The 15,368-nt window shown below is 41.7% G+C and overlaps 2 protein-coding genes across 2 annotated transcripts; one reads left to right on the forward strand and one right to left on the reverse strand.

Moving 5' to 3' along the window:
* Positions 1 to 93: 93 nt before the first annotated feature.
* tert (telomerase reverse transcriptase) lies at positions 94 to 9,632 on the forward strand. Its single transcript, XM_051390457.1, has 17 exons — positions 94 to 419; positions 827 to 2,108; positions 2,189 to 2,378; positions 2,492 to 2,645; positions 2,759 to 2,926; positions 3,511 to 3,672; positions 3,787 to 3,888; positions 3,977 to 4,062; positions 4,241 to 4,357; positions 4,495 to 4,566; positions 5,586 to 5,774; positions 5,969 to 6,095; positions 6,764 to 6,825; positions 7,211 to 7,335; positions 7,441 to 7,578; positions 8,824 to 8,988; positions 9,087 to 9,632. The coding sequence occupies exons 1-16, from the start codon at positions 204 to 206 to the stop codon at positions 8,925 to 8,927; spliced, it is 3,294 nt and encodes a 1,097-aa protein (XP_051246417.1). The 5' UTR covers positions 94 to 203; the 3' UTR covers positions 8,928 to 8,988; positions 9,087 to 9,632.
* Positions 9,401 to 15,003, reverse strand: slc6a18 (solute carrier family 6 member 18). Its single transcript, XM_051390463.1, has 12 exons — positions 14,642 to 15,003; positions 13,651 to 13,791; positions 13,385 to 13,522; positions 12,405 to 12,586; positions 12,209 to 12,319; positions 12,014 to 12,126; positions 11,800 to 11,928; positions 11,557 to 11,713; positions 11,162 to 11,366; positions 10,901 to 11,060; positions 10,616 to 10,778; positions 9,401 to 10,067 (listed from the first exon to the last, which is right to left on the reverse strand). Exons 1-12 carry the CDS (start codon positions 14,781 to 14,783, stop codon positions 9,849 to 9,851), a joined length of 1,860 nt encoding a protein of 619 aa, XP_051246423.1. The 5' UTR covers positions 14,784 to 15,003; the 3' UTR covers positions 9,401 to 9,848.
* Positions 15,004 to 15,368: the final 365 nt, after the last annotated feature.

Raw genomic sequence — 15,368 nt, forward strand, 5'->3', positions numbered from 1 at the left:
TTCCTGCTGGCTATTGGTCAATTGTGAATTCACCGCTGCAGTATGAGGCGATCTGATTGGATACTTACGTAAAGCTGATCTCTGATTGGCTGGGCATGACGCGGGACCTTAAACTGCAAAGCTCAACAGATAACAGCTAACAACCATTTTTAGTCCCCTGTCTGCCATGTCCTGAGTAATAACAGCGGGCTCCTGCTGTCAGTATGTCTGCTACCGACATGTCCCAGGCACTCGGCATTCTCCGGTCACTGTACCAGCACACACTGACGCTGGAGGAGTTTGCGGACAGCATCGTGTTCAGAGAAGGACAGAGAGCAGTGCTCGTTGAACAGTCCGACACAAACCGCTTCATATCCTTCGTCCGGGGTGTTTTTGTGTGCTTTGACAAGGGGCTACAGCAAGTACCAAGCTGCAACCAGGTAATTCCCCCACCCCCAAGTTAAAAACTAGCCGGAATTTTAGTTTGTTAAACTTGTCACGTAGGTTGACTAGTTAACTACTTCTGTAGAGCCTTAAAATAGTAGCTAACTTACTGTCAATTGCTATTATGTTTGTACTGTTACACCCCATTTGAACATAACACGTCCCCTCTCAATTTTGAGGAACTGGGACAAAGACATGTGCTGAGGCAGGATATTTTAGTTGCAGTTAAACATTAAACTGTCATCAAATGTGATTGACTGTAAATGACCCATACACTACACTATTAAACGAACAGTGAGCTTTCAGGTTTATAAGAGGCTGAACTTGATGTTTTCTTGTTGCAAAAAGAAAAGGAACTCAAATCAGCGATACTTCTTATGTTCATGTGATGTATTTCCCATAGATCTGCACTCTGCCTGAACTGCTGGCCTTTGTTCTAAACAGTCTGAAGAGAAAACGAAAAAGAAACGTCTTGGCACACGGCTACAATTTTCTGTCCGTGGCTCAGGAGGATCGGGATGCGGATCACTTCAAATTCCAAGGAGATGTCACTCAAAGCGCTGCCTACATCCATGGCAGCGACCTGTGGAAGAAAGTCACAATACGTCTCGGCACGGACATCACAAGGTACCTGTTGGAAAGCTGCTCTGTTTTTGTGGCGGTCCCGCCTTCGTGTGTTTTCCAGGTGTGCGGTGTCCCCGTCTATGACAGAGTGTCCATGTCTACTGCCTCCACTGGATTTTCTATCCAGCCTCGGCCCAGGACACGTAAAGGTGCTCGGATTGAAAGGTTTCGAGCTGCAAGGACCTTAAAAAGGAGACAGGAAGTTGAGACTCCTACTGTCAGCAAGGAGAGGAACAGGATGGATTTAAGGGTGAAAAAGGGGAAAAGAAAGAGAGAAACTGATGAAATTATGACTCCTTCAGGAAAGAGGAGGCAGGTAGGACAGCGAGAACCCACACATGAACAGGTTTGCCATGAAACGGTGGAGGAAGGGCAGCCCATGTTAGTGGAACCAAAGCCTTTGGAAAATGGCGTTCCTGCTTCCAAACAGCCTGCTGAATTGCAAACAGCCACACTTCCCTTAGAGGGAGGACCCAGTTGGAGATCAGGGATTTTCCCCCCTTTGCCTCCCTCGCAATGTTTTATCCGCACACTGGGATTCCTTTATGGGGGGAGGGGCATGCGTGGCTTCCTTCTCAACAGGAAGAAGAAGGGCGCTGATGGATGCAGAAGACTACAAGGGCAAGATCTGGTGCGAACAGTGTTCTTTGAGGGACTGGCGTATCTGAACGGTGTCGAGAGGAAGCCAAAGAAACTCCCCCGGCGCTTTTTTAACATGGTCCCCCTGTTCAGTCAGCTTTTGCGTCAACACAGGAGATGTCCCTACAGCAGGATACTGCAGAGGATGTGCCCACTGGTGGAGGAGAGAGATGGAGGACAAGGGGAACTGAGCACCCTCTTGCCTCAACACTGTGCCCCTCACCGGGTCTACCTGTTTGTCAAGGAATGCCTCTCGGCTGTGATCCCGAAGGAGCTCTGGGGCTCCGATCACAACCGACTTCATTTTCTTGTCAGGGTCAGGGGCTTCTTGTACAGCGGCAAGTTTGAGAAGCTCTCACTGGCTGAACTGATGTGGAAGATGAAGGTGATTGACTGCGATTGGTTGAAGATCAGTAAAACGGGTAAGATTGTCGCAGGTGGTGCAGTTTTTCTCCTGCTACGTGTATTTTGGCTGACGTAACCAAACCACTCTCTTCTGCAGGCAGGTTCCCGCCCAGCGAGCTCTCATACCGGACACAGATCCTGGGTCAGTTCCTTGCTTGGCTACTGGATGGCTATGTTGCGGGCCTGGTTCGAGCCTGTTTCTACGTCACTGAGAGTGTAGGCCAGAAGAACGCCACCAGGTTCTACAGACAGGAAGTCTGGGCAAAACTGCAGGACTTGGCCTTCAGGTACACCCGCATACACACACGCACACACACACGCCACACACACACACACACACACCTGCAAAGGCTCTTATTAGTACAGTCGTGCTCACACAAACTCACTCTCTGTGATTTAGGGGTCACCTCTCTAAGGGTCAGATGGAGGAGTTGACGCCGGCTCAGGTGGCGTCCCTCGCCAAAGCCACCGCAATCTCCCGCCTTCGCTTTATTCCCAAGACTGATGGCATGAGGCCTATCACACGAGTCATAGGAGTAGATGCCAAAACAAGGGTACATTTTGATTAACGTTCATTGTAGTTCTCTCTTACATATACACGAGCTGTGTGTTATTACATGTTGTGAGCTTGTGCACATATTTTTAGGTCATTTCTTTTCCCTTGCAGCTCTACCGAGGGCGTGTCCGGGACTTGCTGGATATGCTGCGGGCCTGTGTGCGCTCCACTCCGTCCCTTCTGGGCTCCACAGTGTGGGGGATGACAGATATCCACAAGGTTTTGCGCTCTATATCTCCGGCCCAGAAAGATAAGCCACGGCCTCTCTACTTTGTGAAGGTTTGTTTTGTCCTTATTTAATTGTCCTAATGTTAGTGATGTATTTTGTGTAGTCCTACTCATCCATTTTGTAATGATATTGCTACAAAAATCATCAACCTGTAGTTTTGACACACTTTAAAAGGCAGGAGTTTCAAACTTGTCAATTTGTCAACATTTTCTATACGTTAGCAACCCTTTGCATGCATTTGTGTGCACCTTTGACCTTTGCCATTATACTGTGCCAAATGAAATACCCTTCTTAAAATATAGTTGTGTTAGTTTAGACATTGTGGTGGTTTAAATTGATATGAAAAAAAAAAATTTAAAATGTAGCGGTCCAGAAATTGCTCCCAGGCCTGCAGAAGAGAGGAAGATCCCTTCCCTAAGAGCGTGTAAAAGGAACCCATCTAACATTTAAATTAATGACAGCTTACCACAAGTTTGCAAACAGACAGAAATATTATAGAAATATCTATTAAAAAACAACAACCTTTAGTTTGTGTAATACATTAAACTCTAGCACACTTAAAACTCAGTTTTTTTTTAAATGCTTAATGTTTTCCTCCTTCATGTATTAATTCTGTCTTTTCTCTGTGTTTAAGGTGGATGTGAGTGGAGCCTTTGAGAGTCTGCCTCATGACAAACTCTTTGAGGTGATCGACCAGGCTCTATCGCCCGTCCAGGACGAACTATTTACCGTCCGCCGCTACGCCAAAATCTGGGCTGATTCCCACGAGGGTCTGAAAAAGGCCTTTGTTAGACAGGTACCGTCATACACACATACTGTACACAGTATGCTCCTGTCTGTATATCTAGACATACACACACAAACGTAGTATTTGACCCAGTTAGAGAGTTTCTTATGTCTGTTAATAAAGGCAGATTTCCTAGAGGATAACATGGGATCCACCAACATGAAAGGGTTTGTGATGTCACTGCAGAAAAGAAGAAAAGTTCATCACGCCATTCTGGTAGAGCAGGTGAGCGTGACATCCCCTGATATTTCTTTAGATGAACAAATTAAAAGCTTGGGTTAAGATAAGTGTCAAACAACCTTTCTTCTCTCAGCACTTCTGCTCAGATCTTCATGGCAGAGAGGCGTTGCAGTTCTTCAACCAGATGCTGACCGGCAGCGTTGTTCAGTTTGGGAAGAAGTAAGCAACTTTAAACAGGCTGACACGTGAGCCGCTTGTCGTAGCTTATTTGTAAATGTGAAAACATTCAAATAACTTTGTACATGATTGAGTTTATACAACATCATCATAAATGTTCTGTGCACAATTCCTGTTTAATTTGCCCCTTTTTAGTTGCACTGTTATTTCTCTGTTTCAGGACATACCGCCAGTGTCGAGGGATTCCTCAGGGCTCTGTTGTGTCCAGTCTGCTCTGCTGTCTCTGCTACGGTCACATGGAGAACACCCTGTTCAAAGACATTGCTGTAAAGAAAGGGTACAACCGACTGCTTTGTATTTCACTCAGCTTCCACTGATGTAGTAACACATCTGCAGCAGCAGAAGGCAGTGTTTCTGTATCGTAGCTCTGTTCTGTTTACTGTATGTGTTATTTTCTCCCTGTGTGTTCTGTAGATGTCTAATGAGGCTGGTGGATGACTTCCTTCTGATCACGCCAGAATTACACGAAGCACAAACCTTTCTCAAGTATGACACACACTAGGTTTTTCACACACAACAGTTCATGTGACACAAGGGCTCTCAACCAACATTTATTTCTGACTTAACTAGTGGGACTATATTAATTTGTTGCTGAGTGCAATTGGCAGCCATTACATTTTCTCAGCAGTACATTTTTACTGGAAACCATACGAGATCTTTGATATAGAAGGCTGCAATATCATATCATATTGCAGTTCCTGCAGAACCCAGCATGTGTGTATGAGTGAATACTAACTTCTAGTAATATAAAAAATAAGTAAAGTGAAGATAAAAGACCTTTGTTCTAGTCATGTACTGGCATATATGGTACCAAAAGGTCAGGATTATGGCAAGGGTCCTAAAAGTAACCGATAAGGACATTCCTGAAACACACTGAGCCAGTGTAAGGAGGCTGGAAGTTGTTGATGTGACCACACCTCTTAGTTCCGACTAAAAGCATGACAGGGTTTTATACAGTCTGTAGTCTAATAATAGGTATTGGATTTCACAAGACTGTCGCAATAATCAAGGTGTGAGGAGATAAAAGCATGCAAAATGGACGCATTTTTGAAATATTTCTAACGTGATTTAACATGATTGCAAAAGCTTTGTGAAACGCTGCTCAAAAGTTACATTTGACTTGAATTTAAATGAAAAATTATTAAACTAAAAACACACTCCAAATTACATGCAACAGGCTGGATCTGCTCCAACAGGAAACAGATAGATATGGCAGGATTTGTTTATTGACATGCTGGGAATCATTATCATTATATTATTAGAATATCACCATTAATCTCATCTGTAAACAGTGTCACCATCATTGCTTCTCTGACATATCTGCAGCTATGGGAAACAATAAACTCTCAGAGAAGCATAGATGATGATTCATAGCAACTTTAGTTCTATCTGTATCAGCAAATCCACGTGGTTCTACATATGGAAAGGTGACACAGATTTAACATAAACATGATGCTGAATCTTTTATCTAGCAGTCGATAATAGCACTTGCACATTGTTTGTAGGATCTTGCTGGCCGGGGTACCACAGTATGGTCTGGTGGTCAACCCGCAGAAGGTGGTGGTCAACTTTCAGGCGTCGGAAAGCGTGGGCTCTTTTCCCGGGATTCGTGTGCTGCCCCCTCACTGCCTGTTTCCCTGGTGTGGTCTTCTGCTGGACACGCACTCACTGGATGTCTACAAAGACTATTCTAGGTGGGGCATCATACCAGTTGTAATTACTTTGTATCAACTCGTAAACATTCTTAGAAACTATTCACAGTCTAGCATGGATGATTAATATTATTGCATAGAACACAGTAAAAAAAAAATCTCCATTTTGTCATGACATATTCTCATTACTGCTGCTTTTTCTTCTTTGTTTACCTCTTACTTTCCTTGTGTCACAGCTATGCAGGCCTGTCTTTGCGCTACAGCCTTACTTTAGGCTCTTTCCACTCAGCCGGACAGCAGATGAGGAGGAAACTGATGGCTGTCCTCAGACTCAAGTGCCATGCCTTGTTCTTGGACCTGAAGGTCAGGGAAATAAGGGTTCAAAAGTTTTCAAAATCCTGAAAATTCTCGGATCAAATGATGGTTGTTTCTTTCAATGAAATTGATAGAAATGCATAATGCTACAGGAAGGTTTAGTTAACACGAAGCTAAGATTCTGACCTAGTTAAAAACAGGTCAAATCTTTATCCCTGTAATTACTCTTCTCTACCAAGGTTTAGGTCTTCTGCTCTGTTCAAAAGGCTCCTGACCCACAATCAGCTGCAAAACAAACATACATTAGCTGTGTCCCAGTTAAGGCAGAGGTTACAAACCAGAACCTGCACTTCCTCTATCAAATGATACGGTCGGATGCCGTTTATCAACATGTGGAGCCAATTACCAAGCTGGGAGTTACCCTCCAACAGCAACAAAGTGGTAAATGACAGTTGTAAACTTGTCAAGTTCCACGCTAACTGAGTTAATGAGTCGTGATCATCAACACAAAATGGACAAACAATGTAGCAGATAGATATTACATATCAGCGTAATATCAGGGGACAGAAGATATAACTAGTTAATAATACATTTGTTATATATCGTGTACAAATATATTAAAGATAGTGTGCCTTTTCATACACATAGTTTGATTGAGAAGAAGATTCTATTCAGCCACTCAATTTTGTGTTAAAAATGTTCCTTTCCCTTCTCAGACCAATTCTCTTGAGGCAGTCTACAAGAACATCTACAAACTGGTGCTGCTTCATGCACGCAGGTAAAGAGAGTGATCTTACTTTTGACATTTTTTGCTGTTGCCATAATATGCACACATACCACTTTCTATTAATTTGTATAATTTATTCAGATTATATAAATGAAATGGGCACTGCAAATAATTTGTTTCCATTACCCACCTGGAGTAACATAAATCAGGAACTTTACACACTGTTGACTTCCTCTCTGGCATGTGTTCACTGGCCTTGACTTAATAAATGGGCATGTAAAGCTACACTAATACTGCTATTAAAATGGGATGGTTATCAGTCAATACCTGCACTCAGCTGAACCTTTTACACCTTTTATCTCAGACTGTAAATGTCTGAATAGCTTGTCTCTGTATTGTCTTTTGTCTCTTTCATGTTTTTTGCTTTTCTCTTTAGGTTCCATGTGTGTGCCCAGAGTTTGCCCTTTGGTCAGACGGTTGCTAAGAACACCATGTACTTCCTGCAGATGATATGGGATATGGCTGAGTACGCCAGTCAGCTCATCAGGCTCAGCAACAAAGGCAACATTTCCCCTTAGTAGATCTGGAAAAAATAACTGAAGCAATATCAAATTCAAAACATATATTCATCATTTCTTATCCTCTTTTGTCTTCCCCTCTATGCAGGACTGATTTTAGGCAGCAAGGCCCAGACCGGCATTATGCAGTATGAAGCAGTGGAGCTGCTTTTCTGTCTCTCCTTCTTGCTAGTGCTGTCACAGCACCGTCCTCTCTATAAGGATCTGCTCCCACACCTGCACAAACGTATGTAGCCTCAGGAAACACGTACACTACAGTCTCACACAGAAATTATCCTGTGGAAGAACCATTGACATTATGTATTCTTCTAATTATAATAATAATAGTACGTTTCATACAAAAAGGTGTTAAACTGCACATAACATGAAGTCCAACTCCAGCTGACAGTTATTTTGATTATCGGTCAATTTAATGTTAAACATCAATAAAAAACAACAACCGTGAAAAGTTTCCACTGCCCAAGAGGATGGTCAATAGTCCAAAAAGATCCAGTCCCAAGACCAAAGTCCCAAAGATATTCAGTTTACAATTAACTAAAACAAGAAAAAGCTATTGTCATGGTAAGAGGCCGTGGGTGGAGATATGAAGAACATGAAGCAATCTGCAGCATCAGATTTCTGTAGGTGCAAGAATCCTACAGTCACCTTCATGCACGTAGCACATGCATACATCCATGACTAGTTACGAACTAAAATGTGATGGCAAGATAAGCAGAGATAAAATGAATGCTTTGAAAACACTACAGTTGTGACTCCGAATGGGAACTTCTGGACGTAGAAGTGTGGACCAGGAGTACCCCTTTTCCAACAAAATTGTTCTTAAACCAGTTCCATTCTGGATTGGCTTGGATCAGCCAGCATAGACTACCTAGTTAGCTAGCATTTTTGCCGACCTTAGCTAACTTAAGATGTGAACATACACTTGTATATGTTGCTTTTATTTTTTAACCATCGCCAAAATGTTGTCGTCTTTTCAACATAGACGAACGTATAAGCACAAAGCATATCTGAGTAAAGGAAAGGACAACTGTTATTGGAGCACAGAGCAAAAAGAGGTGGGACTCATGAAGGATCAATTAAAGCTATCGATATTGTCTTGCTGCAATAAGCAGGTATGAGCTGGTGGAAATTCAAGCATAATTTCATGCCAAAATGAGCACTAAAATTGCTCCACCTAATCATTAACACTGCTCTTGCGCTACATCTGACTTTATTCCTGGAAATTTGAGCCCTCAGTCCTCTTGAGAAAATGCTTCATTAAAACATCCTCAATGCAACTTGCCAGGAAGGCAAAACCCTTTTGTATATGGACTTTGCTCCCCAAACCAACAAATCTAGATACATGTACAAATGTCACCTTTTAATTTGATTTGACTGGTGTTGGACAAAGTTTGAGTAGATGATTTTTTTCAGTTCACCACCAAAGAGAAAAAAAACATCTTCCTGTTTTTCTTGGTCATCCTCTTGACAGGGAAACGCAGTCTAGAGCGTCGTTTGGGGGACCTGAGGCTGGCCAGGGTCCGACAGGCCACTAATCCCAGGACCCCAGTTGACTTCTTGGCCATCCAGACATAGACTACCAGCTGGCCCAAATTACACATCCAAACGCAACCATGACACCCTCTGCCGCTGAAAGGTATAAATCAGTATCTCTGATATCCATTGGAAATGTAGAATGAGAATGTTATGAAATTAAGTTGCAATAATGGACTATTTTTCTTGTTTCCTCCTCAGGTTTCGTGTGAGTGAGATGACCAGTGTTTTGAAATTGGATCTGCCAGTGTGCCATAGAAAGTGTTATGTATCTGTTATACAGTACTGGGAAAGCTGCCTGCGCAGATATAGAGAGAAAAGCTGTCCTTAGTCATCTGTAATGAAACACTTAAGTCATAAACACACCCCATAAAACAACAACCACCAGATCAATAAAGATGGATCATCATTGAAAACCACCACTACTGCACTAGACCCCATCTCACCCCACAGTTGTTTGTCTCTCTGGACTTTGATTTACACTTGTGGTAGTTTTCCACACAGAAGACATGACATCACTTAGAAAATAATTTATATGTAAATAATTTCACAGAAATATTGCCAGCCATCACGTGAATAAGTCAAATGATTTTTGTACAAGATGATTTGATTTCAGGTTTGATGTAGTACACGGATGATGATAATAATGGTTTCAACAGGAAGCTTAGGACCTCATACAGTGACATTTTGTGACACTAAGTGTAAAGACTACATGTTTAAAAGTAAAGCATTTCACAGTTAAATAAATCCAGTTTTGTTGTCGTGAAAAGAAATGTGAGCTATCATATATCAAGTCAGGTCCTTATAAGTGTAAACATAAAAAATTAACAGGTAAGTCTAATACAGTTCAACAAGACTGATTATATGTCCGCTGTCTGGTGAATTAAGATGGAAATCCCAAAGAAGCAGTGATGACCATCAGGATGTCTTTTTATGTTCAGGAATGCAGTAACATCGTTACTCTCAAAATCTCTGGTTGTTCTGTTCCTGTGTTTCAACCACAAAGCCATCATTGCAGTAGGGGCTTGGTTCAGCGCGAGCAGAGGACCTCTGGATTTTACAGCAGATCAGTTCGTAGAGAGCCACCACAGGGATGGAAATCACAGGTACTATACAGAGGAGGAGGATTATGGCAAACACCCAGTCTGGGTAATCCTTCACTTGAGTTTGGGGGAATAGTTCCTAAAGAGAGAGACAGAAATTAAAAATGTATAGAATATATTTATATATTTTTTTAATTGTTTAACTTGATTCAATTTTTGATTTAGTTTGATTTGACTTCATTTTTTTATACTAAGTTCCCAACCAAGAAGTGCTTCTAGCACGTAATTCCCCATAAAACCAACATTTTTACTTTTTAGTTTGTGAGAGTGTTGAAAATGAACCAGCAGTAATTATTGTCTGTTTGACTCTAAATGGGAACATAATTTACAGAATTAACATCATGTATGGAAGAAGACTTGAATCTAGACCATAAACTCATTAGGAAACCGTTTTCTGAGCTAAAAAAAAAGAATAAATAAAGCAAGAAGTTGGGTCATTACTCCATAAGACTCAATACTGTTAGCCAGTAGAATTAGAAATTGTGCAGGTTTAAGACACTTCCACGTTGGCTTCACTTAACAGATCTGGAAGCTCTGTCCACTAATTATATACGTCAGGGATTTTTTACACAACAGCACTATATCTATATTCAGCACTTTCCTTGCCAGTGCCCTTGACTTGCTTACATAATCTGGGTTCCATGTGGGATAGGTAGGGTGTTTCTGTGCTTGGAGGCCCACGTAGGCAATCAACACCGCCAGCAGCATTATAGGACTGATCACCATCCAGCATGCCTTCCAGTAGATGTTGGGCCTCGACCCCGTCATGAAATAAATGTCTTCACTGAAACTGTTAGAGGACAAGGGGACCAGTGAAAAGGTTGAAACACACTGGGATCAAAAGTACATTATTCTTGTAAGACCACTATTACTACTAGAGCTATACTGTACTTAATAAGAGGAGAATGTTACTTTTTCATTCCATAGACATAAATGACTCCAATAATCTCAAAGAATGCAATGATGAGCAGAGGCACAGAGCCCACATAGCCGTTAAAGACCTCCACCCAGTAGTTTCCCGAACCCAGGGTGAAGATGAGAGACATCAAGAAGGATGCCAAGCAGATGATCGCTAAGGAAGTGAAAAAAAAAAAAAAAAGCTTTTCAGAGAAGGAATTCAAAGGGGAAAAATGTGTCCTGACTTTCAAACAACTTGAGCTGATTTGCAGGTACCTGTTAAGACTTCATTGGGGATCCACTTGGGTACTATTTTCAGGTCGTGCATGGGTGTTAGGACTCCCTCTATGTTGCCAAACATGGAGGAGAGCCCCAAGCTTAAGAGCATGATGAAGAACAATATGGCCCATACCTGTGAGCCTGGCATCTCCATCACTGCTTCAGTGAACACAATAAAAGCCAGGCCGGTACCCGATGCGCTCTTGGGGAGGAAGATGAAAGAGAGGCAAGAAATGTATTAGGAGGCATGAACTGACTGTACAGGTTTGACCTGCACATGATGTACTACGAGAGCAGAGGATAAGCAGGTTTTAAGGGAGGAGGCAAATTAAAGAAACAAGACAAAAAGTAAGCTATGCACAAGATTGGATGTGTTTTCAAAGTTACATTACCTGGTCAAGGAATGTTTGCAGATTGCAGGACTTGAGGGGCAAACTGGCCACCTCATCTGGAAATGTACTATTTAGATAGTCATACCACTGATAATAGTTCTCGAGTGTCATGTTCTGGTCTGAAAGCTCAAAGTGGTTGGTCAGATCCAAGATGTTACTGCAGATGGGATACAAAAAAAATAAATTGGTACCAGCAAGAAAAATTCAGCTTTAAAATTACATAAAGTATTTGTGTATACATACTCCTCTCGACAGGAGTTGTAGGCGTTGGTAGCTTTAAATCCCAGGATGGAGAAGATGGAAATGGAGGCGTAGAGAGACGTGGCACTATTTATCACTCCTACTAGAACAGCATCCCTCTCGCAGTTGTTTCTAACAGACACAGAAGAGACAGTTACAGCTTTGTAACTGAAATCATCCCAGTTTCCTGAGGGAGTTCAGGAGTTTTAGCCCTTACCTCTCTGAATTGTAGCTGGAGAAAGCTATGAGACCTCCAAAGGCCACAGAGAGAGAGAAGAAGATCTGGGTGGCAGCGTCCAGCCACACCTGAGGGTTCTTCAGTATCTCCCACTAGAGCCAGAGTAAAAACAACACGTCAGATCATTGTGTCTGTCTGTCTTCATCTGTAGTAGCAACAAGTGACCGGACTCACATCAGGAGTGAAGAGGTACACCAGTCCATCAGTAGCTCCTGGGAGAGTGAGGGCACGGACCAGGAAGATAGTCAGCACCAGGTAAGGGAATGTGGCAGTAACATACACAGCCTGAAACATAAAAACATATGTCAAGTATGGTACAGTGGCTGAGTTTGAAATAGGACTTCATATACTTTTCACCAGGTAAACTCACCTTCCCCATGGACTCGATACCTTTAATAAAGCAGATGTAGACCACACACCAGGCGCTGGCAAGACAGATGACCAACCACCACTGCAAGGAGCCACTGGTCTCGATGTCAGGTGTGATGTTCAGGGTCTGACGGTACCAGAAGTAATTCACTGAGGTGCTCTTCTCACACTCCACATCGTAACCTGTATGGATGCATACACAAGTGAACAACAATAACAACACGAGATCTACAAAATTCTGTTAACGGCTTAATCTTAAAGGTGCAATATATAAGAATGTGGAGCAATTTACATGTATTAATTGCCTTTTACTGCCATGTGTAAATGGATTGTAATGTAAAAAAATGACACATTGAACATATTCAGTGTTCATTTCAGTGTTCAGTCTTGTTTATGTGCCAGCCAACCTGCTCATCAGGAGCAGTTGGGGGGTTCAAGTCGCTTTGACTCTCTCTGGAGGAGCTTGGGATCAAACCAGGAACCTTCTGATTACTAGACAACCGCTCTACGTCCAGAGCCATGCCGCCCCCGCATTATTAAAATATCTTTTGTAGTTCATCAAAAGATGTGTTCCTGCATAGTTTAATCTAAAATGTGGAAAATATGTAGCAACTATTTACCGCCATGAAACAGATTTTAATATCTTGGTAAGATTACTGGAAATGAATTTGCCTGCATTGAGGAGACAAACTCTGAACCTTGAAAGAGAAGCATGCTCTTCTTATTTTATGTTGTGGTGCAGTATCTCTTTGTGCCATAAAACAATTCAGTAGTTTTCCTATTAAATCTGACCTGAAATGCCACGTCAAGCCTGGTTGTTAACCACTCATTTTGGTGATAGTCTTATAACTTTATTGCAAGTCTACCAAATTCTCTAACTGAATTTGATAGATTAGAATTTGAGTGCTGAGCTGCTCTCAGGCAATACTTCTGTTGTGATATGAATAAATGTACTGGCTGGATGGTGGGTTTTCTTGTCACCTGTGTGGTTATCATTGAGTGGACACTGGCTCCATGGCAGGGGGTTTTGGAAAGAGTGAAAGAAGTACCATAGCACCCAGGCAATGATGGTGTTGTAGAAAATGCTCACCAGGAATGACACAATCATGGAGGCAATTCCTACAAACAGGAAATAAATGATAAACATTTTCCATGTCACAAAAAAGTTTTAAGCTCATAAAATAATGAAGAATCTGACAAAAAAACCCCATCCTAATAGATTTTACTAACAATTCTAGGCCACCCACCGACTCCCCCTAGTAGTGGTGAGATGGATTTCCAGACACCAATGCTGCCCATGCGGAGCCTCTGTCCTATAGCCAGCTCCAGGTAGAGCAGAGGGAGGCCCTCAAACACCAGCGCTATCAGGTAGGGGATGAGGAATGCACCTGAAGACATGAAGTAAACGTTTACCTCACAGTTATACACTGTTAGACATCGACCAGATTAGACTGTCTATATGAACATCCTGCAGAGAAAATCTAAAATAAGGGTGTTTTTAACCATCTTAATGAAACAAATAACAACTATGTTAATCAAGCCATAATGAGCAAAATTTTAGGCAATGCTAAATAATTGCACTGCAATACCAAAAGAGCACTAGAAATTGAAACTGATTTAAACACTAGTTGATCACTGGAATATTTTGCGGTTCTCCAAGTGACCAATATGTGGAGTAAAAACAGCTTCAAATCTATCTAAGGCTCTAGAAAGTACTGAGAAAAAAGCTGACTAATTGATCACTAAGCCGAGGTCAAATAGAGGCTTAGTTGGGTGTAACACTACCTGTGGGAATCAGGACTCTGAGTCAATATGTAAAGTTGATAGACCCTATGCATATTTAAGGGACTGGCTGTTAACTTAACTTAACCCTGGCCTGGATTCTTTAGGATTCTGTAACTTTTGGAATCAAGATATCTCACTAGAAACTATGAGGAAGTAAATACAGGAGTTGAGCAGATACAGAACCTGAGGATCAATCAAACATAGATAAAGTTAATCATTTCAAGAGAAACGTGACAAAGACTGGCCTACACCATTTGTTAATGCCTTATTATACTGAGACAGAAAAAGGATATGCAGTGTTGTTGCAATGCAATTGTGGCTAAGAATAATTACTTTATTGGATAGAAGTATTTTAGGAATTAAGTGAAAAAGTAACATGCTATAATGTTGATGATGTAAGTTCTGGGAAATACAATGCAGCTCTTATAATAGCATCATATAATAGCATCTCACCTCCTCCATAGATTTGGCATAGGTAGGGAAAACGCCAGATGTTTCCAAGTCCCACTGCAAAGCCAATACATGTCAACAGGTACTGAATCTTGTTGTCCCATTTGGGTCTCTCCTCCACCCCAGAGTCTCCTGTTTTGCCCATCCTCAGCTAGAAAAATGTCCTAATCTGTTAGCAGGATGCAGCTCTCCTTATCCAAACATACACAGGTACGATAGTATATGTTTTTATTTAGTCCCTAATTCTCCACCTCAAAGTGTATGTCAGAAAAAATACAGCATTGAGTGGTTTAGGCAAAGTGATGTCCAGTGCGACTCTCTAGTCCTCTGTCTTACTCTCTTTAGTGGGCTGTCCTTAAATGTCCTATCAGGTGTAGCTTTGAGTCAGGGATACAGATTTTTATTGGTTTTTATAAAGATCTGAGGCCACCAGGAAGGGAGTGAATATATCAGTTATGATGATTTAGTGATTAAACCTCCCTGCTTGTTTAAAATGGGAGTGTACTATGCCCTGAATAATAGATAACCTGGTGATGCTGTTCCAATGTTACACTGACCTAAAGTGATCTGTTTGGATGCAGACAGTCAACAGAAAAAGACACAACGGCAGTTGTGTAACAAGTGTGTTCATGGAAATCAAACAGGCAGTGTTTTACAGAGAGTGAAAAAATAAAGCAAAATACTCATCTAATTTAAAGATTTAAAGCAAAAACAGGGAGAAAAAAGTAAT

This window comes from Dicentrarchus labrax, unplaced genomic scaffold (genome assembly GCF_905237075.1).
Source record: "Dicentrarchus labrax unplaced genomic scaffold, dlabrax2021, whole genome shotgun sequence".
In the NCBI taxonomy this organism is placed as follows: Eukaryota; Metazoa; Chordata; class Actinopteri; family Moronidae; genus Dicentrarchus; species Dicentrarchus labrax.

Bases quoted from the DNA above. Each gene is read 5' to 3' on its own strand.
- tert (XM_051390457.1), top strand. From the start codon at position 204: ATGTCTGCTACCGACATGTCCCAGGCACTCGGCATTCTCCGGTCACTG. The intron at 6,096-6,763 runs GTCAGGGAAATA...TTCCCTTCTCAG, and splicing joins CCTTGTTCTTGGACCTGAAG to ACCAATTCTCTTGAGGCAGT. The intron at 7,336-7,440 runs GCAACATTTCCC...CCCTCTATGCAG, and splicing joins CATCAGGCTCAGCAACAAAG to GACTGATTTTAGGCAGCAAG.
- slc6a18 (XM_051390463.1), bottom strand. From the start codon at position 14,783: ATGGGCAAAACAGGAGACTCTGGGGTGGAGGAGAGACCCAAATGGGAC. The intron at 13,792-14,641 runs GTGAGATGCTAT...TCATGTCTTCAG, and splicing joins ATGCCAAATCTATGGAGGAG to GTGCATTCCTCATCCCCTAC. The intron at 13,523-13,650 runs GTGGGTGGCCTA...TCCTGTTTGTAG, and splicing joins ACCACTACTAGGGGGAGTCG to GAATTGCCTCCATGATTGTG.